Here is a 25,125-nt window from a genome sequence, read left to right as displayed (position 1 = left end):
AAAAAAAAAAAAAAAAAAAAAGTGGGTGGGGGACGATGCTGGAGAAAGCAGATGACTTCCCGGGCCTGCACCTGGTCCCAGAGAAACCACAGGGCTCCCAGCAGGGGACAGACAAGCTCCCTTGGTAGAGCCTGGCAGGCAAGCCTCCCCTTCGCCTCCAGTGTCTCTCCAGCACCCTCTACTGGCCAGGCTGACCAAGTTGCTGGCTGGCAAAGGAGCCACAGTCAAGCCCTTGGTGTGCCCTGGTGGCTTCAGCCAACTACAGAGTAAAAATTTAAGGAAAGAAAAATCCAGAAAGTTTCAAAAGCAAAATGATTTTTTTTAAATATTTATTTTTTAGTTATCAGCGGACACAACATCTATGTTTGTATGTGGTGCTGAGGATCGAACCCGGGCAGCACGCATGCCAGGCGAGCACGCTACTGCTTGAGCCACATCCCCAGCCCTGCAAAATGATTTTTTTAGGGTATATTGAACCCTATCCATGGGGGCCTGCCCTGCTGTAGCCCCCACCATCTCACAGGTCCATCTCCCCCATAGAGGTTGGGGTCTGACCCTTGCACTGTGTGGGTAGCCGTGGGAGTTAGCGTGGTACTGAACATGCCCAGACTTTTTTTCTTGTCTTTATTCCCTAAACAATACAGCTACTATGTAGCATTTATGCTGCATTAAGTATTATACATAATCTAGAATGGTTTGGTGTACAAGAGATATACATAGGTTTTAGGCAAATACTATGTTTTTGTTTGTTTTTTGTTGTTGTTTACCACAGTACCGGGAATTGAACCCAGGGGCGCTCTGCCACTGAGCTCTTTTTATTTTTTATTTTTCCCCAGCTCTTTTTATTTTTTTATTTTGAGCAGAGTTTTGCTAAATTGCTGAGGCAGGTCTCAAACTTGCAATCCTCCTACCTCAGTCTCCCGAGTCACTGGGATTACAGGTGTGCACCACGGTGCCCCAACTACTATATCATTTTAGATAAGGGAATTGAGCATCCTCAGATTTTGATGTCCTTTAACAAATGAATCCTCAAACACCAAAGGAGTATTGGTTATCACAGAGCAAGCAAAAAGAATGAATTTGGAGCCAAGAAGCAGTAAATTCAAAACCCACACAAATGCTCTCCAGCGCTGTGATTATCACTCTACTGAGCGCTATCCTTCCTCACGGAGAAGCCAAATAACACACTACCAAGCATGGTCCCTGGCACCTCTTAAATATGCATACACGTGACCTGGAGCAGACACGTGACCTGGGCTCCTCCAATCACATGCATCCACAGAAACTTGGATTCAAAAGTGAGCCACAGGGGTGATGGCTCAGGCCTGTCATTCTAGCAGCTGGTGAGGCTGAGGCAGGAGGATCTCAAGTTCAAAGCCAGCCTTAGCAACTTAGTGAGACCTTGTCTCAAAATAAAAAAATAATAGGGGCTGGGGATGTGGCTCAGAGGTTAAGTGCCTCTGGGTTCAATCCCCAGTACAAAAAAAAAGTGAGCTATACATGTCCACACAAAATCTTATATGCAAATGTTCATATCAGCTTTGTTCATAATAGCCAGACACAAAAGATCACACATGGTACAATCCAACTGACGTGAAATATCCAGAATAGATGCAGCCACAGAGACAGAAAGTCGATTAGTGGTTACCTGGGATTACTGAGGGGAAGGACTTGGGGGGCGGGGGACAGAGGGTGGCTATTAAGAGTGTGAGATTTCTTCTTGGGGTGGTAAAAATCTTCTAAAAGTGATTGTGGTGACAGTTTCACCACGCTGGATCTGCTGAAGTCCACTGAATTGTTTGTTTTACGTGGGCGAGCTAGATGGTATGGGAATCACACCTCAGTGAAGCTGTTACCAAAAAAAATATGTAATAAAATGTCAAGCAAGGATATGGAGTATGAAGTCCATTAAGACAGACTCAAGTGTGGTGTCTGACTTTGCCACTTGCAAGTTGTTTGACCTCAGGTGGGTTGCTTCACATTTCCGATCCTTAGTTTTCTCATCTATAAAATTGGGATACCATCCGTGGGGTGATTATGAGAAATAAATGAAGTGAATAATAGTACCTGGGATGTAATAAAGTGCTCAATAAATGTTGGATTTTATTATTAAATAAAAATAAGAAGCAAGCCCCAAAAGAAGGTGGCCATAGAACAGAGCGCAGTTATCTGGTGTCCACTGCAATAGAGCCAGGCAGGCGGGAAAGAGGTTTCTGGCTGGGCACAGTGGGCACATGTGTAATCCCAGCAGCTCGGGAGGCTGAGGCAGGAGGATTGCAAGTTCAAAGCCAGCCTCAGCCAAAGTGAGGCGCTGAGCAACTCAGTGAGACCCTGTCTCTAAATAAAATAGAGCTGGGGGTGTGGTTCAGTGATTGAGGCCCCTGAGTTCAATCCCCTATGCCCCCACACACAAAAAAAGAGTTTTCTTGGGCCGTGTCCTGACTATGAGCAGTTCTAAGCAGCATGTACAGAGATTTTCTCCAGAGAGGCCCTTGAGGTGTGATTGGGGCTTGTTCAGATCTTTAGTTTCATAATTTGCCTCTTGCTCCTCTCTCATAATCTGTAAGTTTCCCATCCCCTCCACTGCTCAAAAAGTGTCCAGTGTGAATTCTGTTGTCTGCAACTAAGAGCCCTAAGAGACACAGTTAGGAGAAACAGAGTGGGAGACCAGGAGGAGACTGCTGTGGTCATCCAGGTAAGAAGCTGATAGGAGACAAGATCAGGATGAGGGGGATGTGGAGAGGGGACATGTGGGTGAATTTGGAAACAATTTGAAAGTACAGGGCTGGGCAAAATCAGCATACTACAGTGTCGCAGCCACATCAATGTTGATAGCAGCTTAATTCACAATAGCTAAGCCATTGTGAACCAATCTAGGTGCCCTTCAACAGATGAAAATGTGGATAAAGAAAATGTGGTAAGGGCTGGGGATGTGGCTCAAGCGGTAGCACGCTTGCCTGGCATGCGCGGGGCGCTGGGTTCGATCCTCAGCACCACTTAAAAATAAAATAAAAGATGTTGTGTCCACCAAAAACTATAATAAATAAATAAATATTAAAAAATTATCTCTTTAAAAAAAATGTGGTATATATACACAATGAAATATTACTCAGCCATAAAGAAGAATGAAATTATGGCATTTGCCAGTAAATGGATGGACCTGGAGACTATCATGCTAAGTGAAATAAGCAGGTCCCCCAAAACCAAAGGCCGAATGTTCTCTCTGATATGCAGATGCTAATTCACAATAAGCAGCAGGGAGGGAAGAATAGAAATTCATTGGATTAGACAAAGTGGGATAAAGAAAAGGGAAAGGGGATGGGAATGGGAAAGACCGTAGAATGAATCGGACTTAACTTTCCCTTGTTCATATACGAATACACAGTCAGTGTGACTCCACATCATGTTCAAGCACAAGAAGAAGGAGTTATACTCCATGTATGTATGATAGGTCAAAATACATCCTACTGTCATGGATAAGGAAAATTAAAAGATAAAAAAGTACAGGGGCTGGGGGTGTGGGCTCAGTGGTAGAGCGTATGCCTAGCACACAGAAGGTCCCAGAGTCCCTCCCTAGCAGGGCTCATGAAAAAAAAAATTATTTTTAAAAAATCACCTTTAACCTGGGCACAAGGCCAGATGCACACAGTCTCAGCTACTGGGGAGGCCAAGGCCAGAGGTTTGCTCTAGCGTAGGAGTTTCAAGGCCAGCCGACCAGCCTAGGCAACCATGAGACCCTGTCCCCAAAATAATAATCGAGCTGGGGATGTAGCTCAGTGGTCGAGTGCTTGTCTAGCATGTGCAAGGCTCTGGGTTTGATCCCCAGCACAGCAAAAGGATCATGTATTTAAAAAAATACATAACAAAGAATCAACACAATGGGTTTTTTTAAAAAAAGAAAGAAAGAAAAGCCACTTTAAACTGACTAGATAATAAATTAAGACATTTTTTAAAAGAAAGTACAGCTGACAGAATTTGCTGATGAATTGAAAATGTGTGTGTGAGACAGAGAGAGGTGGGGGCCGGTGGCGGGGGGGCTCCACGGTTACAGTGAGGCCTCAGCCTCCTCATCGGGGAGGGAAGAGGAGAACATGCCCGCCTCGGGCCTTTGGGAGGCGTCTCATCATCGCGGGTATAAAGCACTTAGCGCATTTTGTGAAACACAGTCACTGTCATTATTTATTACGGGGTATGTGTGAGACAAGTCATCCAAACCCATCATCTTTCTTCTGGCACCCCCCCAAAACTCCTACATGTGTCCCCTAAGATTCCAAGAAAGGCCTCCTCCGTGCCCCAATTTCTTTAAAAACATCTACCTCCTTACTTTGTACTTTCGCCATCGCTAGAAAATAGGGGTGACTCAGGGCAACTTCCTCTCCTCCCACCACTCCCTGAGCGCTGAGGATTTTCCAGTCGGGATTCTCTTTCCAGAATTCCAGGCTCCCTGCTCCTCCCTCTTTCCCGATTCCCTGTGTCATCCGCTGACCACCACCCACCTGGGCTTCCCCAGCCCTGCCCTGCAGACCCTTCCAGGGCCTGGAATGCAGAATTCTCCTGGAACCCTGAGACCTGAGGAGTCTCATCATTACACACCATCAGGGGTTCCCAAACTTGAGGGTGCACAAGAATCAGCAAGAGGTCTTGCTAAATCATGGACGGCTGGGTCCCACCCCTAGAATTGTTGATTCAGGAGCTCAGAGGATTTGCATTTCTGACAAGTTCCCAGGTGATGCTGATCTTCTGGTCCGCGGACCACACTTTGAGAATCACTGCTTTATCACAGGTGGCCACAGGTGTGATGGTTAAAACTCTTGATCCTCAACGTGGGAGCATTAGAATCATGTGGGGCTGATCCACAGAGCTGCAGCATCAGCATGGCCTTTACAGAGCGGTAGAAATGCAGACTCTCTTGCTGGGTACGGTGACCCACACCAGGAGTCCCAGCCACTTGGGAAAATGAGGCAGGAGCATCGCGCTTGAGCCCAGAAGTTGGAGGCCAGCCTGCGCACATGGTGAGACCCATCTCTACACTTTCACGCTGTCCACAGGTGATTCGTGGACATATTAAAGTAGAAGAAACACTGGCGTCAATGCCAGGGCTGCCTGTTATTAATTAAGATTTGGAGATTTGGAAGAGGAAACCCTCATGTTGAGGTCTCAGTTTCCTCATCTGTAAAACGAGAGTGATGGAAACGCCACCATCACAAGGTCGTAGTTAGACTTACATGAATTAAACGTAAGCATCACAGCGCCCGGCGTAGGAGATGTGAGCTATCTTTGCCATCGTTATTATTTATTATTAATATCAGCTCCCACGAGTCTCTAATGTGCAGCCAAAGCTAAGAAATATGTAGCAAGGCCAAAACCTGTCCCTAGGGACCCCAGGAGCTATGGAGAGATCCCTAAAGATGTCAAAACAGACAGACGGCAGAGCTAGAAACACAGACGTGGGCAGCACAGACATCAGAGACTGAGACCCAGGGATTCAAAGCCGAGTGGAACCTTCCAGCTAGGGGGACACAAGGTCTCCAGGGAAACATACCCAGCGAGGGACGAAGCTAAGGGAGGCTGACCCCTCCCCTGGTCAGCAGCCTGCCAGCCGGCCAGCTGTCCCACTCCTGCCCCACTCCACGGCCCAGCCAGGTCCTCATCCCTCGCCACCCACCCAATGGGCAGAGCCTGCAGGGGCAGCCTGGTCCTGGTGGCCACAGCTGGACGGGGGTTATCTCCTCACCTTCAGAGACTCAGGTAGCAGCAGGGGAGGTCAAGTCAGAGGCACCCAAAGGGGCACAGGCCGTCACCCTTGTGAGTGTCCCCGCAGGGTGATTGGGAAGGGGAGCTCCAGAGTCAGGAGGCCGGGGCATGAATCCAACTCTGTCACCTACCAGCGCGGTGCCTCCTAAGGGGCCTGAGGGGTTCGGAGCACACCCAGGGAACACATCTCGACAGCGCCTAGTAGAGGGGACTTCCAGAGTGCTCTACGGGTCGCCAGCTCCCACTTGTCCCACAGAGGCTAGCCTGGGCCCTCTTGCTCCCAGGGCCTCTCCGCTCCTTGTGAACCCCGCTGCCCCCTGTTGGCAGAGCTCAGTAGTGGCGCTTCCCATTGAGATCTGCCTTGTTCCCCAAGCTGGGGGCTCCTCCAGACGCATTCCCTGTCCCCAGACCCATTCCCCCCGCAGGACCATGACAGGAAACCCGTGCTCATCCCTGGCGTCTAGGAGGGGCTTGACCATATCTGATGGGAGAAAAGACGAATTCCTTGGGCCCCAGCTAGGGCAGAGGGCCAGCTCCCACCTCTCCATAGGCCTGGGGCCTGGGGCCTGCTGCAGCAAGCGGGAGGGGAGGGCTGCTCTGGCTAGACCTGAAATGTCCCCCAAAAGCTCACTGTTGAAGTCTTGGTCCCTAAGGCAGCAGTGTCCCGAGGTGGGAGGCGGCTGGATGATGAGGGCTTTAGCCTCATCAGTGGATTAATCCACTTATGGACTCATAACTTACTGGGTTCTTTTGGTGGAGACTTCGGGAGGTGGGGCCCAGTTGAAGGAGGTGGGTCCTTGGGGACGTGACCCCGGGGCCTTCCTCTCTTGCCCTCTGCTGCCTGGCCACCATGCGGGGCACATCTCTGCCCCACCGCCTCCCCCCACCACGATGCTCTGCCTCATCACGGGCCCCAGAAACAATGGAGCCAACTAATCATGGACCAGAACCTCTGAAAATTTGACCCAAAATATATCTTTCCTCCTCTGAAATGATTTTCTCTGGCATTTTGTCACAACAACAGGGAGATGACCAACAAGGGCTTAAAGGAGGGGTTCACGGGAAGGACAAAGGGGAGAGGAAAGGTGTCTTTCTTCATCCGACTACCGGTGAGGGGAAGAAGGCCCACGAGGTCAAGTTGGGAAAACGCTTTGAACTCCCATCCTCCTGCCTCAGCCTCCCGAGCTGCTGAGATGACAGCCGCACAACACAAAAGGGACACAAAGTCTCCAGACAAACATACCCAGCGAGGGATGAAGCTAAGGGATGTGCCTGGTGCCTCCTTATCATTGATTAGATTAAATGACACATTAAAAACATTGAAAGTGTATGTACCGATGGGGTGCCACGTGATGTTTTGATACATTGTGTCATGTTTAAATCAGGGAAAACATGCCTATCTCTTCCAACTGTCATCGTTTCTTCATGGTGAAAACATCCAAAACCATTCTTTGAGGTTTTTAAAATTTACAGTACACGATCGTCACCTTGCGTCACCCTGCGTCACAGTACCATGCACCAGCCCACCAGAGCGTCTCACTCCTATTTCATTATAGCTTAGTCCCCACTGGTCATTTTGCCATCCCTCCCTCCACCCCACCAGCCCCCCCACACCGCATATGAATTTTAAGGGGGCACAAATAGGCAAACAACAGCACCCCCTCGGGGGTTCCTAGAGACACAACAGAGAACGCCCGGTGGCAGGACTGGCACAGCGGAGGAGGGAGGCGAAGAAAGGCGGGGAAATCCTTCTGCTCAGGGTCCCCCAGCTCAGCTCCTCCTACCCCCACCTCAGAATTTGTGCCTTGTATCCCTCTCCCCTGGACCAGCCCGCACCAGTGCAGCCATTGCCGGGAGCATTGCAAAGGGAGAGCAAGAGGTATGAAAATCTATACGGTGACACAGATGCCCCCAGGGAGCCACCAGGAACGGGAACAGGTGTGTGGATCTGCTGTTGATGGGTGGGCAGAGAGAAAGCCATCAATTAAGAATGGTTGGCTAGCCCAGTGAGGGTGGTGCACACCTGTCATCCCGTGGCTTGGGAGGCTGAGGCAGGAGATCGTGAGTTCAAAGCCAACCTCAGCAAAAGTGAGGCACTAAGCAACTCAGTGAGACCCTGTCTCTAAATAAAATACAAAATAGGGCTGGGATGTGGCTCAGGGGTCGAGTGCCCCTGAGTTCAATCCCCAGTACCAAAAGAAAAGAAAAGAAAAAGAATGGTTTGCACATCTGTAGTCTCAGCATCTTGGAAGCCTGAGGCAGGAGGATCCAAGTTCCAGGGCAGCCTCAGCAAATTAGCAAGGCTCTTGTCTCAAAATAAAATGGGCTGGGGACGTGGCTCAGTGGTTAAGCGCCCCTGGATTCCAATCCCCAATAGAATGGTGTCAGGGTGAGCTCTATTACAAAAGACAGGGGTGGAGAGGGAGGAAAGTAAAAAAATACACCTTAAATAGAAAAAAAAATGCATGGAATTAAAATTCTTCTTTTAGTATTTTGACCTTTTAAAAACATTTTTATTTTAAAATGCTATAGACTTCCAAGAAGTTACAAAAACACTACCAAGAGGCCCCCAGTACCCTCAATCAGCTTTCCCTAAAGATAACATCTGACATTCTGAAAACAACATTGTCACAATACCGTGCACTCGATGACAGACCTTCCCGGCACCTCACCAGTCTTAGCAGACACTCGTTTCTTTGTGTGCGTCTTTGTGTATAATTCCGGGACATTTCATCACATGTATAAATCTCACGATCAACATGCAGAATTGCTTCTTTACCACCAAGAACCACCTAGTGCCACCCCTTTCCTGTTCCTCCCTCCTGCTTCCTTCCTTCCCCTTGACAACCACTAATCTCTTCTCCATCTCTATAATTTCGTCATTTCAAGAATGTTATATAGCCAGGTGGCGCATGCCGGTGATTCCAGCTGCTCAGGAGGCTGAGGCAAGAGTTCACAAGTTGGAGGCCAGCCTGAGTAATTTCGAGAGACCCTGTCTCAAAATAAAAAGGACTGGGGAGGGAGCTCAGTGGTACAGGACTTGCCTAGCAGGCATGGGCCCCTGGGTTCAGTTCCCATGAATCAAACAACAACAAAAAGTTGCATAAATGGAGACTTACAATATCTTTTTTTTTTTGTTCACTCAACCTAATGTCCTTAAAATCCATGTGAGCTATGTGTTATCAATGGTTTAAAGTCTTTTATTGCTGAATGTATTCTTTTGTGTGAGCGAGCCAAATTGGAACCATTTGGCTCTTGAAAGACATGTGTTGCTTCCAGTTTGAGTGTTTTATTTTGGGGGGGATTTTTTTTTTTTAGGCATAGATGGACCCAGTACCTTTATTTACTTATTTATTTTTATGCGGTGCTGAGGATCAAACCCAGTGCCTCACACATGCAAGGCAAGCACTCTGCCCCTGAGCCACAACCCCAGCCCCAGTTTAGCATCATTACGAACGGTGCTGCTATAAGTATTTGTTTCATGTTTTTGCACAAACATAAATGTTGATGGACACAGTGGCACACCCCATAATCCCAGCAGCTTGGGAGGCTGAGGCAGAAGGATTACAAGTTCAAGTCCAGCCTCAGCAATTTAGCAAGGCCTTAAGCAACTTGGCGAGACCCTGTCTCTAAATAAAATATATTTAAAAGGGCTGGGGATGGGGCTCAGTGGTAAAGCTCCCCTGGGTTCAATCCCCAGCACCAAAAAAAAAAAAAAAAAATCTTCAGAATAAACGCCCAGGAGTGTGATTGCTGAATCACACGTGGTAAGTGTATGTTTAATTTTTAAGAAACTGACAATGTTTGCCTGGCATGTGCAAAGCCCTGGGTTCAATCCCTAGTATCACCACAAGAGTGAATCAATTAATCATTTAAATAAATAAATAAAGTTAAAAGAAAGAAAGTGACAAATGTTTTCTAGAATGACTGTCATTTGACAGTCCCGATAGTCCCACCAGCAACATATTCACATCCTGCCAGCATTTGGTCGTATCAGTATTATCATGAATCATTCTAATCGGTGCATAGTGATAACTCAACATGGCTTTAATTTGTATTTCACTAATGACTAGTGATATTGACATTTTTCATGTATATCCTCTTTGACGAATTACCCGCCCATCCCTGTCTTCTGCCCACTTTCTATTGGATTGTTTCTTGTCTTTATGGATCAGTTTTGAAAGTTACATGTGTGCAAATAGGTCATTAGCCCATGTTGGATATGTGATTTGCATTTTATTTTCAAGTTAGTGACCTGTTTTCTCATCTTCTTAACAGGGTCTTTCACAGAGCAAATGGTTATTTTCATAAAATGCAGTTGATCCTTTTCCTAGTTTAAAGGTATATTTCAGCGGGGTGTGGTAGCGCATGTGTGATCCCAGGATTGCAGATTTGAGGCCAGCCTCAGCAACCTAGCAAGGTCCTCAGCAACTTAGTGAGACCCTGTCTTCATGAGGCAGGAGAATCTCTTGAACCCAGGAGTTCAAGGTCAGCCTAGGCAACATATTGAGACCCCACCTGATAAAATAAAAAAGAAAAAAAAATAGCTAAATAAACCAAATCAAGCAGAAGGAAAGATATAATATGTCTTTTAGATCCATCTTTTTTCGGTTCTTCTGGAATTTCAGTGATATGAATATTAGATCTTTTCTTGCTGTTCCAGAGGTCCTTGAGGCTCTTTTCATTAAAAAAAGAAAAATCAGTTTTTCTCTCTTTTGTTTCATTCTTCAATCTATTTACTATTTGCTCCTGTTGTTCCAAATGAATAATTTCTATTGATTTTCAAGCTGATTCTTTTTTGATGATTATTTTATTTATTTTTATGTGGTGCTGAAGATTGAACCCAGTGCCTCACACATGCGAGGCCAGCGCTCTGCCACTGAGCCACAGCCCCAGCCCTCACTGATTCTTTTCTCCATCATCTCCATTCACTAGTTGGCCCCACTCTGAGTTTTACTTCTCGTATTTTTTTCACTTGTAAAATTTCCATTCATTTCTTGTTTCTGCTATTTCTTTACTGAGACTTTCTATTTTAAAATTTGTTTCAAGAGTATTTCTGATTGCTTGTTGAAGCATTTTTACAATAGTTAACTTAAACCTCTTGTCGGCTAATTCCAATATCTGTTTCACCTTGGTTTCTCCACCTGTTGCTTGGCTTTCCCAATTCTACTTGAGCTTTTCCTCATTCTTGAGATGACAAGTATTTATTTATTGGTTGTGGTGCTTGGGGTTAAACCCAAGGTCTCACATGTGCTAAGCAAGTGCCCTACACCTGTGATAAAATATATATATATATATAATGAATCATTATTTCTTGTATCTTGGAATGTTAAAGACATTATATCATGAAGACTTTGGTTCCTTTTTAAATTTTGTCATTGCCAAGGCAATCAACAGAGTTCTGAGAGGGGCGCAGTGGTGCACGCCTGTAATCCCAGCAGCTCCCAAGGCTGAGGCAGGAGGATCGTGAGTTCAAAACCAGCATCAGCAACAGTGAGGCACTAAGCAACTCAGTGAGCCCCTGTCTCTAAATAAAATACAAAATAGGGCTGGAGATGTGGCTCAGTGGTTGAGTGCCCCTGAGTTCAATCCCTGGCACCCGTCCTCCCCCGAAAAGAAAAAAACACACAGAGCTCTGTTCACACATTCCCAGTGACAGCCACCTTGCACAGTGACAGCATCACAAGTTTGTTACATAGTAATTGTAGCACAACATGCAAAGAGAATAAGCTTATTTGCATGTAAAAGGAAAGACTGTATATGTATGCATATGTAATTTCTTCCTTCGCCAGAGGCAGGGGAATAATTGATCAGAAATGACTGCATAGGGTGCTTGGTGGGGTGGGAATTTGAGAGATGAGCCTCCACCATAGTTTAGGGAACCTAAGAGCTATGCCAGGCATCCGAGTTGGCTCCCTCCTGTGAGTGACAGTTTATGCCAAGTGAGGTGGGAGCACGTGGTCTGAGAGCAACTGGCTTTCTCACAGGGCACCTGGCCTTTCCCAGAATGAGAGTCTCAAGAGAACCAAGCAAAAGATGCTCAGTCTTTTCTGACCTAGTCTCAGAGTTTATGCAGCACTGTATAGTTGAAGGCCAGCTGTGTTCAAGGGAAAGGAACAGATTTCTCAGTAGCAGAAGGATCTGCCGAAGTCTTTTTTTTTTTTAATATTTATTTTTTAGTTTTCAGCGGACACAACATCGTTGTTTTTATGTGGTGCTGAGGATCGAACCCGGGCCGCATGCATGCCAGATGAGTGTGCTACCACTTGAGCCACATCCCCAGCCCCAAGGATCTGCCGCAGTCTGGCTGGGCAAAATAACTGGGGGGGTGACAAGCAACTTGTGAAGGTTGATACAGCGGGAGCCGCTTCTCTGCTGGACAGCAGAGGTATATATACCCAACTAATTACACACAGCTTAACTCAATTAACATAAACTAGATACAGCAGTCAACCAATAAGGAATCCTCATTATCTTAATAATTATACACAGCTTAACTTAATTGACATAATCTAGACACAGCAGTCAGTCTTTAAGGAATCTCCATCATCTTAATGGCTCGCTGGCATTACTCAGAAACCACTCCTCCTAGCATACTGCCAGGCGCCATCTTAACTTGGTTGTGGCCCTCATCAAGGATCAAAGATTTTGAGGATGTTGCAAAATTATTCATCTCTTTCCACAATCTCAAAAGTCTCATTTATCATGCCAGATTCAGAATCAGGGCCCAGGAGGTCATCATCTAAATCAGATCCCAGTATTGGAGAAGCTACACTAGTGCTAGCATAGGGGAGCTCCCAAACATCTCTGGAGGGGAGGAAGTAGGCACCATAATGAGTATTTAAAGCTGCTGCCTGCTGGGCAGGCACAGTGGGTCACGCCTGTAATCCCAGCAGCTCAGGAGGCTGAGGCAGGAGGATCTCGAATTCAAAGCCAGCCTCCGCAACTCAGTGAGAACCTGTCTCTAAATAAAATACAAAAAACAGGTCTGGGGATGTGGCTCAATGGTTAAGCACCCCTGGGTTCAAACCCCGGTACAAAAACAAAAACAAAACCCACCAAACTGTGCTGCCCTAGTGGGATGAGGTGGCACGTGCCTATCATTCCAGCAATTCTGGAGCCTGAGGCAGGAGGATCACAAGGACACAGACCAGCCTGGGCAACTTATTGAGGCCCTGTCTCAAAATAGGAACTAAAAAGGGCTGGAGATGTAGCTCAGTGGTAGAATGCCCCTGGGTTAATCCCCAATATGGGGATAAAAAAGTTGGAAGCCACTAGCTACCTATAGCAATGAAATTGAAATAGAATGAAAATTCAGGTTCTCTGTTGCATTATTTAAGTATTCAACAGCTGCATGTGGCTAGTACTATACAGTCATCCCCAGGTATCTGCAGGGGATTGGCTCCCAGATCCTCCATGGACACCAAAATTCACAGACACTCAAGTCCCTTATATAAAATGATGTAGTATTCATATATTCCTATGCACATCTTTCTGTACACTTTAAATCATCTCTAGATTATTTATAATACCTATTATGGTGTAAATGCTATGTAAATGCTTGTTATAGTGTATTGCTTAGGGAATAATGACCAAAATATAGTCTATACACACCCAATAGAAATGCAGTTATTTTTCCAGTCCATGTTAATCACATCTGTGGCGCAGAACCCACCCTTACGGAGAGCCAACCATGGGACAGTATACAGACAGAATATTTCCACCACTGCAGAAAGTTCTACTGAGCAGGTGTGCCTTGTGATGCAGCAACCCTGCTCCTGAATATGTACACGTCTGGGCTTGGGTCTCCCCAAAGCCTACCCTGAGCCAAGAGTACATGTGGTCGATTTGGGAAATGCTCCCTAGAAGCGTAAGTGGGGACATTGAGACCAGAAGAGCAAAAGGCTAATAAATGTCAGGCATGGTGGCACACACCTGCCATCCCAGCGGCTCGGGAGGCTGAGGCAGGAGGATCGTGAGTTCAAAGCCAGCCTCAGCAACTTAGTGAGGCCCTGAGCAACTCAGTGAGACCGTGTGTCTAGAAAAAAAAAGGGGGGGCGGGCGTTGGGGATGTGGCTCAGTGGTTAAGAGCCCCTGGGTTCAATCCCTGGTACCAATAAGTAAATGAATAAATAAATAAGCAAACACAAATGAATGGTGCAGCCTGGAATAGAGGTGACAGTGAGCACACCCCCCCTTCAGTTTTGCACCCTGTGACCCTCCCTTGCCTTACCCCAGTCGCAGCCTTAAAAGGGTCACCACCGTGAGCAACCAGAGCTCACTCACACTGGGGGCCCTCGGAAGACGCAGGAACCGTGTAGAAGTGCCCTCGGAGCTGGCCCCGGGGGAACAAGGCACCTGCAGGGTTCATCCCCCTGACTCCAACCATCACTGGCCCGCCCTGGGGAATGGCCCTGGGGCTTCCGGTCTGCCCTGCAGCAGACGGGGAAAAGGCCTCACACTCACCAGGAAGAGCCAGGCACCCGAGGCGGGCGGCTGTCGNGGTTATGACCGCAGGGCTGGTGACAGCAGAGCCATCAGCCTGATGCCTGTCTCCTGGAAGCCCTCCTCAAAGCCTGTTCCCCAGGCAGCCCCTCGGATCCCCAGGAAGTGCCTTCGTCCCCAGCAAATGAGGGGCTGCCTGCCCCTTTCATGCCACCCTGAGGAACAGAAAGAAGAACCGGAGACGGCTGAGGTTCTCTGCTCCCAGCCCAGCCCTGCAGCTAACCAAGTCACTGCCTTCCTAGGCCTCAGTTACCACATCAGTGAAATGGGGATGACCAGCGCATGATCCAGGGCTCTCCAGAGAACAGTCGTGTGCCACGTAGCAGCATTTCTCTCAGCGATGGACCCTCTACACCACAATGACCCCATGAGATGACATCATCTAATGCCGGGCCAGTGGTGCACACCTGTAATCCCAGCAACTCAGGAGGCTGAGGCAAGAGGATTGTGAGTTCAAGTTCTTCCCAAACAACTCAGCAAAACCTTTTCTCAAAACACACACACACACACACACACACACACAATTATATTACCTAGTGACATCATAACCATCTTATTTTGTGTAAGTACCTTCACACACCAACAAAATAAACTAACAATGCATCATCACTCAGAACCTGTTCCCAGGATGAAGCACTTAGGCTATGTGAGGAGCTATGTGCACAGCTAGGAGAGGGGGGCTTAGGGGAATTTGCTGTGGGCTAGTGTAATTATGGTGGCTGGGAAGAACCAGGGAGGTTGAGGGTGTAACTCTCATCTGAGGCCAAAGGCCTGAGAACCTGGGGGTCTGCAAGTCCTGAAATCCAAAGGCCAGAAAAGGTAAAGCTCTGAAGTCCCAGGGCAGGACAAGAAGGGTGCCCCAGCTCAGAAGAAAGAGCCAATTTGTTTTGCCTCTGCTTTTTGGAGATACCGAGGATTGAATCCAGGGGGGCTTTCACACTGAGCTACAGCTGGGCATGGTGCACAGGCCTGTAATCCCAGGGGCTCAGGAGGCTGAGGCAGGAGGATCACAAGTTCAAAGCCAGCCTCAGCCACTTAGTGAGACCCTAGGTAACTTAGTGAGACCTTCATTCCCAGCCCCATTTTTCCTTTCATTTTGAGACAGGGTCTTACTAAGTGGCTGACACTGGCTTTGACCCTGAGATCCTCCCCCTCCTCCAGAGTCCCTGGGATTACGCCATGCCCAGCTCCTCTGCCTTTTTGTTCCATCTGGGCCTCGGCTGAGTGGAAGGGGCTCTGGGTGAGGGCGGCTCCTCCTCGCTCAGTCTGCTGACTCAGTCTCTTCCAGAAACACCTTCGCGCTCACATCTAGAAATGATGTTTCTCCAGCTACCTAGGCACCCCTCAGCTAGTCAGGCTGACACCCAACATTAACCATCACAATCACAAAAGGAACTACTCGTGGACTGTTAGGAGCATGAAATGAGCTAGTGGTGGAACGTTCTGGTACAAGGGCTTGAATCCAGGGCCACTCTACCACTGAACTGCATCTCCAGCCCTTTTTATTTTTCTGTTTTGAGATGGGGTATTGCTAGGTTGCCTAGGGCCTCCCCAAGTGGCTGAGGCTGGCCTTAAACCTGAGATCCTCCTGCCTCAGGCTCCCCAGTTGCTGGGATCACAGGTGGGTGTCCAACGCTGGGCTCACCTGGCCACGTGCATACCTGCTTACTCGCTGGCTCCACCCATTCAGATCTTCCAAATCAAGGGTTGCATGTGTTCCTGGCCAACAAGAATTCAGACTGCACATTTAGCTGGGGTTAAAAAAGCGGAGCCAGTAGCCAGGGAAGCAGCTGTGATTTGGCCAAGGCTCTAACAATCCCCACAGCATGGCGCATGGTGCTGGTGACTATGGTGCTGGGCTCGGCCAGAACAGGACCTGTCCCCACCATCAAGCCCCCTACAACCAGGGTGGTGTGTCACATTGACAGGTTCAAATCACTGTCACACAGGAGCTGGAAGCCCCACAGTCACTCTGTCCTGCTCAGCTGGCCGCCTGGCACACCGATCCCCGCCCCATCCTTGTCCCCACCATCCACCTCCCTCCCAACGCAGCCCCTCCCCTGACCCTGGGCCTTTCTTTCAGCCATCTCTCACAGTCCATCCACCTCCTAACCACCCTCCTCCCACAGGCAGCCACTGTCCCCTCCTCTGCCTCCCTAACCTGACCTCTTCCCACCTGTCCCCACCACCTGTCCCCACAGCCCTCTATGACCCAGGGAGTCCCCTTTCACTTGTGCCTTCCCCTATCCTCCTGCCTCACCTGGGTCCCCTTCATCTGCAGTGTTCCCTTCTCGCTGCCTCTCCCGGGATCTCTCCTGTCCCTGTCACGTGCTCCATGTCACTTGTCCGTTCCCTGTTCTCCCACACTGTTCCCTCCTGGGCACCCTTGCCTGTCATCCTCACTGTCTCCCCTCGCCTGTTCTTTGTCGTCTCTTCCCAGGTGTGGGAGCCCCCTGTGGCCTCGCAGGCCGAGCTGGCCCTGACGCTGAAGGTTCTGGGGACCTTGAGTGACTCGGCCCTGGGGGACATCCTGGACCAGCCCCTTTGCACCCTGTACCCATCCGCTCCCAGCTCATGGCCTGTGAGTGGGCTTGGCCCCCAGCCAGCTGGGCTGTGGCTCTGGTCACTTGCCCTGTGCCCCGGCCCCGCTCACGCCTTCTTCTCTGCCCACGAATCCCAGCTCAGCCCTTAGCAGGCCACAGTCCCAGTGGCCGCCGCCGCTGCCAGCACAGCCTGTCCCCCTGGGTCAGAGTTCCAGGAGGCTCCAGAGAAGTGACTAAGCGGGAGACCCACTGAGCTCTGGGACTCCTGGGAGCCCCAACCCGGCAGCCACCGAGCCCTCCCTGCCTCCCCACAGAGTCCCTGGGCTGCCTCGCCCTCCGTCACCTCCAGTCTGTTCCATCTCCTGACCCGGGACCTGAAGTGCGTCCGGTGCAGACCTGTGTGTCTCAGATCTGGGCCACCCCAGCTTATCGGGGAGCCCAGCCTCATGTCTGCACTGGGCTCCGCCCTGATTTATGGAGCTACAGTCCTGACTCTCAACTCAGGACTGAGCTTATTTTTGTGCTTTAATAAAACATGTGCAAATAAACAGGAAGGAATTGGGACCTTCTGTGGCCCACGCATCATTCATGGTGCGTGTGGTTGTGGGTCAGTGGCTGAGCATATCTGTCTATGGTGCAGGTAAGATCCATGACTGGTCAGGTGACTGCTGTGGCTGTGCATCCAAGTGTCTTCCCAAACCCAGACCTAACCAAAGCTTCATAATTGTGCATATTCGTACCCGTGTTCACGCACAGATACGTGTGCATATTCAGTGTGTGTGTTTAGACATCTCTGTCTCTCCTGTCAATGAGAACTGCATCTCTCTCTCTCTTCTATGTGTACCTGGGATGGATGGGGATCTATATCAGTCAGAACACTTTATTCTATAAGTAATAAAAAAAACTCACATGGGCAAAATAAAAATGAGTTTATAATTACACATAACAAAAAGTTGGGCCTGGCGCAGTGGCACATGCCTGTAATTCCCGTAATTCAGGAGGCTGAGGCAGGAGGATCGAGAGTTCAAAGCCAGCCTCAGCAACTTAGTGAGACCCTAAGCAACTCAGCAAGACCCTGTCTCTAAATAAAATATAAAATGGACTGGGGGATGGGGCTCAGTGGTTAAGCGCCCCTGGGTTCAATCCCCAGTATCAAAAAGGAAAGGAAAGAAGGGAGGGGGGGAGAGAGGGAAGGGGATGGGAGGGGAGGAAAGGGGGGGGAGGGAAAATGGAATTACAAATATAGTCTCAAAGTGATCGAAATTCTCCCCCAAGGCTGAAGAGGAGCCCTCTCCTTGAAAACCTGTCCCCAGGAGGGTGAATAGCAGAATAAACTTGGAGCCCACAGGCGGGGGAAGTTGGAGAAGGGATCTGGGCAGAGGCCTGAAGTTGCGCGTGGAGGTTCTGGCTCTCTCCAGGACTGACACTAGGGGATGACAGAGGGCAGCATTGTTTCTGTCGTTAAACACTGAAACGCCTTCACATGGGTGGGTAAGTAGCTGATCCTCCAGCTCACACCCTCCTCATGCTGTCCAGCCTCTACCCTGGGACTCCCAGACCTTCCTGCAACTCAAAACCAACTCAAAGAGTTAGTACAGCAGCCCAGCCCTCCTTATGCACGGGGGACTCCATCAACCACCGGGGGAAGATATTTGAGAAGAAAATTGGGTCTGTAACATGCATGTACAGACCTTTTTCTTGTCTGTATTCCCTAAACATAAAAACTATTTATACAGGACTCACGTTGTCTTAGGTATTATAAGTGACCTGGAGGTGATTTAACTGATTCAGAAGGGTGTGCTCAGAGTTCATACAAATACTGTGGTCCGCCACTGTACACGAGGTCTTGACTCCAGGATTTTGGTATCTCAAGGATCCTGGAAAGAATCCCCTGAGGATACCAAAGGACGACTATTTGTGTTAAACAACAAAAAGACTTCATTATAGTGTTCATAGTAAAGAGTTCAATTGACTGAGAAAACACAGGGCTGGGCTTGGATTTATTCCAATTCTTTTTTTTTTTAGTTGTCAATGGACGTTATTTTATTTATTTATATGTGGTGCTAAGAATCGAACCCAGTGCCTCACACATGCTAAGGCAAGCGCTCTGCCACTGAGCCACAACTCCAGCCTTTATTTCCCTTTCTTATGACACCTGCTTCCCTGGTTCCTTACAGCTTGGAGTGGTCATGCACTCAGGGTTTTTTAAGCGTGCTAATTGGTGAAAATAACTCCCCCCACCCTTTTGGTACTGGGGATTAAACCCAGAGGCAATCTACCATAGAGCTATATCCTTGGTCCCTTAAGAAATTTATTTATTTTTTTTATTTTAAGACTAAGCCTCAAACTTACTTGTGCCCATCTACAAGTAAAAATATAAAAAAAAGACTAGGCCTCACTAAGTTGCTAATGCTGGCCTTGACCTTGAGATCCTCCTGCCTCAGCTTCCAAAGCCACTGGGATCACAGGCATGTGCCACTGTACCTGCCTATGAAAATAACTAAAACAGAGCTTGACACAGGGTGAACACCACATATGTGCCTGTTGCTGCTACTCTTATTATTTTATTTTTTTTCCTTCCCTTATATAAGGAAAACCTTTTTCTGTTCGTTTCCTTCCTTCTGTTTAATTCATTGGCATGAGGATTTGAGACCTGGAGCTGTGGCAGCCATTTTGAGACAATAAAGCAGCAAGCTTGGGATATGAAGCTGTCATTCTGAGGAAGGCAGAACAAAAGATTAGTAACTTGAGGCTTTGCTGATATCAATAGCCATTGCACTGGGCACCGGCACAGGCCTGTAATCCCAGCAGCTCAGGAGACTGAGGCAGGAGGATCTCGAGTTCAAATTCAGCCTCAGCAATTTACTGAGGCCCTAAGCAATTTAGCGAGACTCTGTCTCTGAATAAAATGTAAAAATAATAATAATAATAATAAAATAAAGGGCTGGGGATGTGGCTTAGTGGTTAAGCACCCCTGGGTTCAATCCCTGGTACCAAATAAATAAATAAATACGCCATTGCACCAAACCCCAGCCTTATATTAGATCACATGACTGAACATCTTTATGCTTCAGTCATGATCATTTGGTTTCTGTTTCTTGCAGCCAGACGTAGCCCCCAAAACACCTCTGTATAGCCAGCATGAAACACAGAGAAGGTGGTCACTTCGTATTTAATAATAAAAAATTCAATCATATAGGACACTCCTGAGTTCAAGCATATGACTCTTCAATTATGGTTATTGCAGCTGGGGGTGGGATATGAAGGGGTGGGCTCGGGAGCCTGAGACAGGAGGATCGCAAGTTCAAAGCCTGCCTCACAACTTCAAGGCACTAAGTAACTCAGTGAGACCCTGTCGCTAAATAAAATATAAAATAGGGCTGGGGTGTGGCTCAGTGGTCAAGTGCCTCTGAGTTCAATCCGTTAGTACCTCCCCCCCCAAAAAAAAAATCATGGGTATTTCTATGGAATAAAATAAATATGTCAATCTCTGGAGATGACAGACCTTAGAGAAGAGGCTTTGAACTGGATATATTTGGGTTCTGCCTGTCCATCATCCATTCCTTCCGGAAACAGCTCCCCAGTGTGCCCACCAAATGAAGGACGCCTGGCTCAGGTGTGATCAGTCGGAGCATGCATGCCATCCTCAGGGCACGGTGACAACCTTCCCTGTCCTCTCCCATGACGGCCTTGGCTTGGGCTCTGCTCTCTGCTCAGGGCATTCCCATCCCTCCCCTACCACCAAGGGGGGTCTCTGAGTCTCTCTCCATCCACCCCATGTCTTAGCAAGTAACAGATCCCCCTTTTCCCAACCCCTCCCAAAGGAGTACAGGGATTTCTTTTCCTTGTATACGCCCCACAAACTTTCTCAACTTGGTGACTATTTGGGGATGAAACCAAATGAAATTGCCAATACTCTTCTCTTTCTTGAGGGGTGCTACTAGGGATTGAACCCAGGGGCACTCATCCACTAAGCCACACCCCCAGCCCTATTTTGTATTTATTTAGAGACAAGGTCTCACTGAGCTGCCTCACTTTTGCTGAGGCTGATTTGAGCTCGTGATCCTCCTGCCTCAACCTCCTGAACCACTGGGATTACAGGCCTGTGCCTGGCTCCTGCACCCTTCTTAATATGAAAAAAGGGCAAGTTCATGTTGGTTAACCTAATATTAGCAACCCCCTCCCCCAAGCCACACAACCTGAGCACGTGCCCCCCACTTGGCCAATCAAAGCATTCTATTCCCTTCGATGCCACAATCAGTGGGAGTGGGGAGGGCAGGTGACCTCATTTGAGCCAATCAGAGTCCTTCCCTGGGATTTTTCTCTTAGGACCAGAGCGCCTGCCATTTGACCTCTGGGCTACGGATGGGCTGAGTCTGTACGGAAATGACCCATGTTCCCCGGCACATGCAGCTGAACAGAGCTGAGAAGGAAGGAGGCTTGGCTGAGGGGTGTTCCTGTCCCTGAGTCCTGCTTCTTGTAAACTTACCCTTAATGCTGTTTCTTTCCCAGCTACATGAACCAAAACAAAAGTCACCTTTTCGTGCCTAATCCAGTTGAGCTGAATTTCTGTCCCTTGCCACCAAAAGGCCCTAACACTTGCCCTGATCCTTCAGGGTTCATTGGGCAGCTCCTCTGAGCTCCCCTCGCAGCCCTGATCCACAGCCATCTGCCTGTCTGAGTCACCATGGACACGAGTCACCACCGTCTCCAGTGCCCAGCACAGGGCCATGCACAGTGCCCAAATGTCACCCATGGGTGACTATATGCCCTCTCTCACTAGAGTGCCCATTCTCTGAGTTTAAAGCTTTAAATTTTGAAAAACAAGTATGACATTGACCTTGAGAACCATTTCCTATTAAATGAAGGGCTCGGGGCTCTAAAGGAAGATGGGCAGGGTGCCTTACACAGGGCAGGACAGGACCAGGGGGGCCCCAAACATGTTGATGAGTGAATTCCAAGTTCTGAGATGGCAGTTCTTTACTTTGTTTTGAAGACAGACACAGCCCACTCCAGAGCTGGGGTCTCCATGGAAATCAAACCACATACTCATGCAGAAAGCCCCCCACAGGCTTTCCACAGCTCTGAAACAACCTGCCACATCTTTTCTTTATTCTTATTATTATTGAGGATGTTGTTGTTGTTATTGTTGAGGATGGAACCCAGGGGTGCTTAACCACTGGGCCACATCTCCAGCCCCTTTTCATTTTTAATTTTGATAGAGCCTTGCTAAGTTGCTGAGGCTGGCTTTGAACTGAAAATCCTTCTGCCTCAGCCTCTGGAGTTGCTGGGATTACAGGTGTGCACCACCTCGTCCAGCAACATGTCACTTCTTAATCACAGCCTATAAGGTTCTGCAGAACATGCTCTGTGCTTGCTTCTCCCATCTCATTCTTCCCCTCACTCCAATCCAGACAAGTCACCTCCAATACACCAAGCATACTTCTACCTCAGGGCCTTTGCACATGCTCTTCCCTTTGCCAGGAATGCTTTCCCCCACAATGTATTTCTTCAGCTTTAATGCCACCCACATTCACTCCTCCCCCAACCTTAAATGGGTCTCATGGTCATACCCTGTGCCATCATCCTGTTTGCATTCTTTGCATGGCACTTATTTATCCTCATGCGCTATTTACTTCCTTATTTATGTTCTCCTCCCCTCTAGAGTAAAAGCTCCATAAGCCAGGGTTTTCTTATTGTGTTTTCTCTATTTTGTTTGCTGCTGTAGCCCCTGCAATGGGTCAGGCGTGCAGCACATGCTCAATAGAGTTCTATTAAGTGAAATGAAGACAATATAAGTCTGATGGTTAGGTTGCGGGATTTGGAGGTGATCAGCTGACCCATCATTGCTCTGCTCTTACCGGCTTGTGATCTTGGGCAAGCTCCTTAACCTGCCTGACCTTCAGTTTCCTCATCTAGAAAACTGATTGCAACACGGCCCATCTTAGAGGCCCACACTGCACGCATCAGATGCAGGCTTTCAATGTGATCTTGCTTATTATCAGAGTAACTCCACCTCGTGAGCGCCACGTATGGTGCACTGGGATCCACAGTCTTTATTGTTGCACCAGGAGGGTTGGGAGCTGGGTGCCTGGCTGGTGGGAAGCACTCGGTACCTGGCGTCGTCCTGACTGCTGCAAGTGAGTGTGGCCGGGCCCCTGGGTGAGGGAGCCTCTTGGCCTGTGCCTGACGTGCCTCTGTCCTTGCTGCCTCCCACCCTGTCTGCCCAGATTCATCCTCCTCCCTCCTGCTCTGTTTCTATTTTTGTCTTTCTCTCCTCCTCCCCAGGCCTCAGGGGGCCCCTCACTGGCTTGAAGCCTTCTTCCTGCTTCCCCAAGATGAGGAAGGAGTTTTCACTGCAGGGTCCCTGCAAGGGCTAGGGTGCCCCAGAGCCCCTAACCAGCCTTCTCTCCCCAGCCCAGCCCTCAGCCTCACCTAAGACAGCCCCCTCCCACATCGCCTCACATTCCCAGCTGACCCCGTCTCCACCTAGGACCCTTCAGATTCCACATCAGTGACTTACCTAGGCCCCCGCCCACCCCGTCACTATACTGGCTTTAGATAGCTAAATTCAGCTGAAGTCATTAGGGCCATTTCCTGGCCTCCACACACAGCCACCAGAGGCAACCTGCCAGCTCCACTATATATTCATGGGGGTGGGGAGGCAGGGGAGGGGCCCTTGGGCAAATGATTTTACCTCTCTCTGGTTCAAACTCCTGTCTGTAAAATGAAACAAGGGGCCGGGTGCAGTGGTGCACGGCTGTAATCCAGCAGGAGGCTGAGGCAGGAGGATCACAAGTTTGAGGCCAGCAACTTAGGGAGACTCTGAGCAACTTAGTGAGAAGGCCACTCAAAATAAAAAATAAAGCCCAGAGTCATGGTGCATGCCTGTAATCCCAGCAGCTTGGGAGGCTGAGGCAGAAGGATCAAGGCCAGCCTTAGCAAATTAGCAAGGACCTAAACAATTCAGTGAGAACCTGTCTCTAAATAAAATGTAAATCCAGCCAGATACAAGGGATGTGGCTCAGTGGTAAGAGCCCCTAGGTTCAATCCCTGGTATGTATGTATGTATGCATGAATAAATAGATAAATGGGCTGGGGATGTAGCTCAGTGGTAAAGCACCCCTGGGTTCAATTCCCAGTACTAAAAAAAAATAAAAAATAAAAAACAAAGAACAAAGGCCTCCCACCTCACACAGTTGTAGGGGCTCAGAGAGTCAAAAATTCAATACCCCTCAGCAGAGTGCTGGGGTTATGAGGACAGACCCAGAAGGCAGGCCACCTGCCTTTTAGTGTTGAGATGGAGTTAGGCTGGCCTAAACTCCTAGGTTCCCATGATCCTCTGTCTCAACCTCCCAGGTAGCTGGGAACACAAGTGTGTCCCCAGCTTCCACTCCACCAGCCTTTTAAAATGCCAATTTTGCCACCTTCTGCTTCTGTCACCCTGGGCCGGTTAACTTTTCTGGACCTCAATTTTTCACCTGTACAATGGAATGACAATACTATACTGATGTCCAAAGCTGGTTGTGAGGATTAGATGACTTAAGTGCTTAGCCCATAACGGGCATCTCCCTATGTGTCAGCTTCTATTCCCAATTTGCTTGTGTGATTATCCCCTCCCCCCTAAGTCTCTCAAAAGATAGGAAGCTGTCTGCCAGTCCTCCCGCCCGTTAGTCATCTTCTTTCAGTCTGACTTAGGAGTCCTTATGCAGCTATCTAGGTCATCCCCCCAAGACACATGACACACACTGGTCAGCAGAGCGGCCTCAGACACAGAAAAAAGTTTAATTCTGCTGCGGCGGCGGAGGGTCCCGGCTCCGGTAGGGAGGGGGATTTGGTTTTGAATTTTGTTCGTGTGGGGATTTACTGGGGGGAACAAGGGAGGCTGGGGAGAGTCTGGTCCTTCCAGTGGGACCTGCCCGGAAAAATGGGTGATGGGGAAAGGAAATGGGGAGTCGGGGAGACTGGACAAAACAGGGACAGAGGGAGAAGAGACACGACGCGGGGACAGGGAAAGGAGAGACAAGTAGGGAAGGACGGAGACGAAGAGAGACGACAGAGGGAAGGACAGAGACAGACGAGCGGAGAGAGAAAGGAAGACCCCAAGCCAGACCCGAGGGGACCAGGGAGTAAGTGGGGTGGGGTGGGGGGGCTTTGGAGGCCGCCGCGGGACAGAATAGGATCTAGTCCAGCCAGATACAAGAAATGGGCCCCTCGCCCCTGCCCCGGGTCCCGGGCTGGGGGAGGGGGCTCGTGTCTCAGTGCTGCAGTGTGGGGGGGCCTGCCCCTCCCCGCGCTTCGCTGTGTAAGGCACCGGCTCCAG

General features: G+C 48.8%; 2 protein-coding genes across 2 annotated transcripts in view; both read right to left on the bottom strand.

Annotated features, from left to right (window-relative positions):
- Ifnl3 (interferon lambda 3) overlaps positions 1 to 4,340 on the bottom strand; it is a 71,226-nt gene extending 66,886 nt beyond the window's left edge. Inside the window, exon 1 of the mRNA XM_048791248.1 lies at positions 4,332 to 4,340. Within this exon, the coding sequence (XP_048647205.1) occupies positions 4,332 to 4,340 (9 nt within the window). The remainder of the gene's footprint in view (positions 1 to 4,331) is intronic.
- A 9,692-nt stretch (positions 4,341 to 14,032) lies between these two features.
- The window catches only part of Lrfn1 (leucine rich repeat and fibronectin type III domain containing 1), a 21,612-nt gene continuing 10,519 nt past the window's right edge, over positions 14,033 to 25,125 (bottom strand). The window contains exon 6 of the mRNA XM_015497042.2: positions 14,033 to 14,187. Within this exon, the coding sequence (XP_015352528.2) occupies positions 14,033 to 14,187 (155 nt within the window). The remainder of the gene's footprint in view (positions 14,188 to 25,125) is intronic.

The sequence above is a fragment of the Marmota marmota genome, unplaced genomic scaffold (assembly GCF_001458135.2).
Source record: "Marmota marmota marmota unplaced genomic scaffold, marMar, whole genome shotgun sequence".
NCBI classification, from domain to species: Eukaryota; Metazoa; Chordata; class Mammalia; order Rodentia; family Sciuridae; genus Marmota; species Marmota marmota.
Note: the sequence above shows the minus strand (reverse complement) of the source record. Positions and strands in the feature narration are given on the sequence as shown.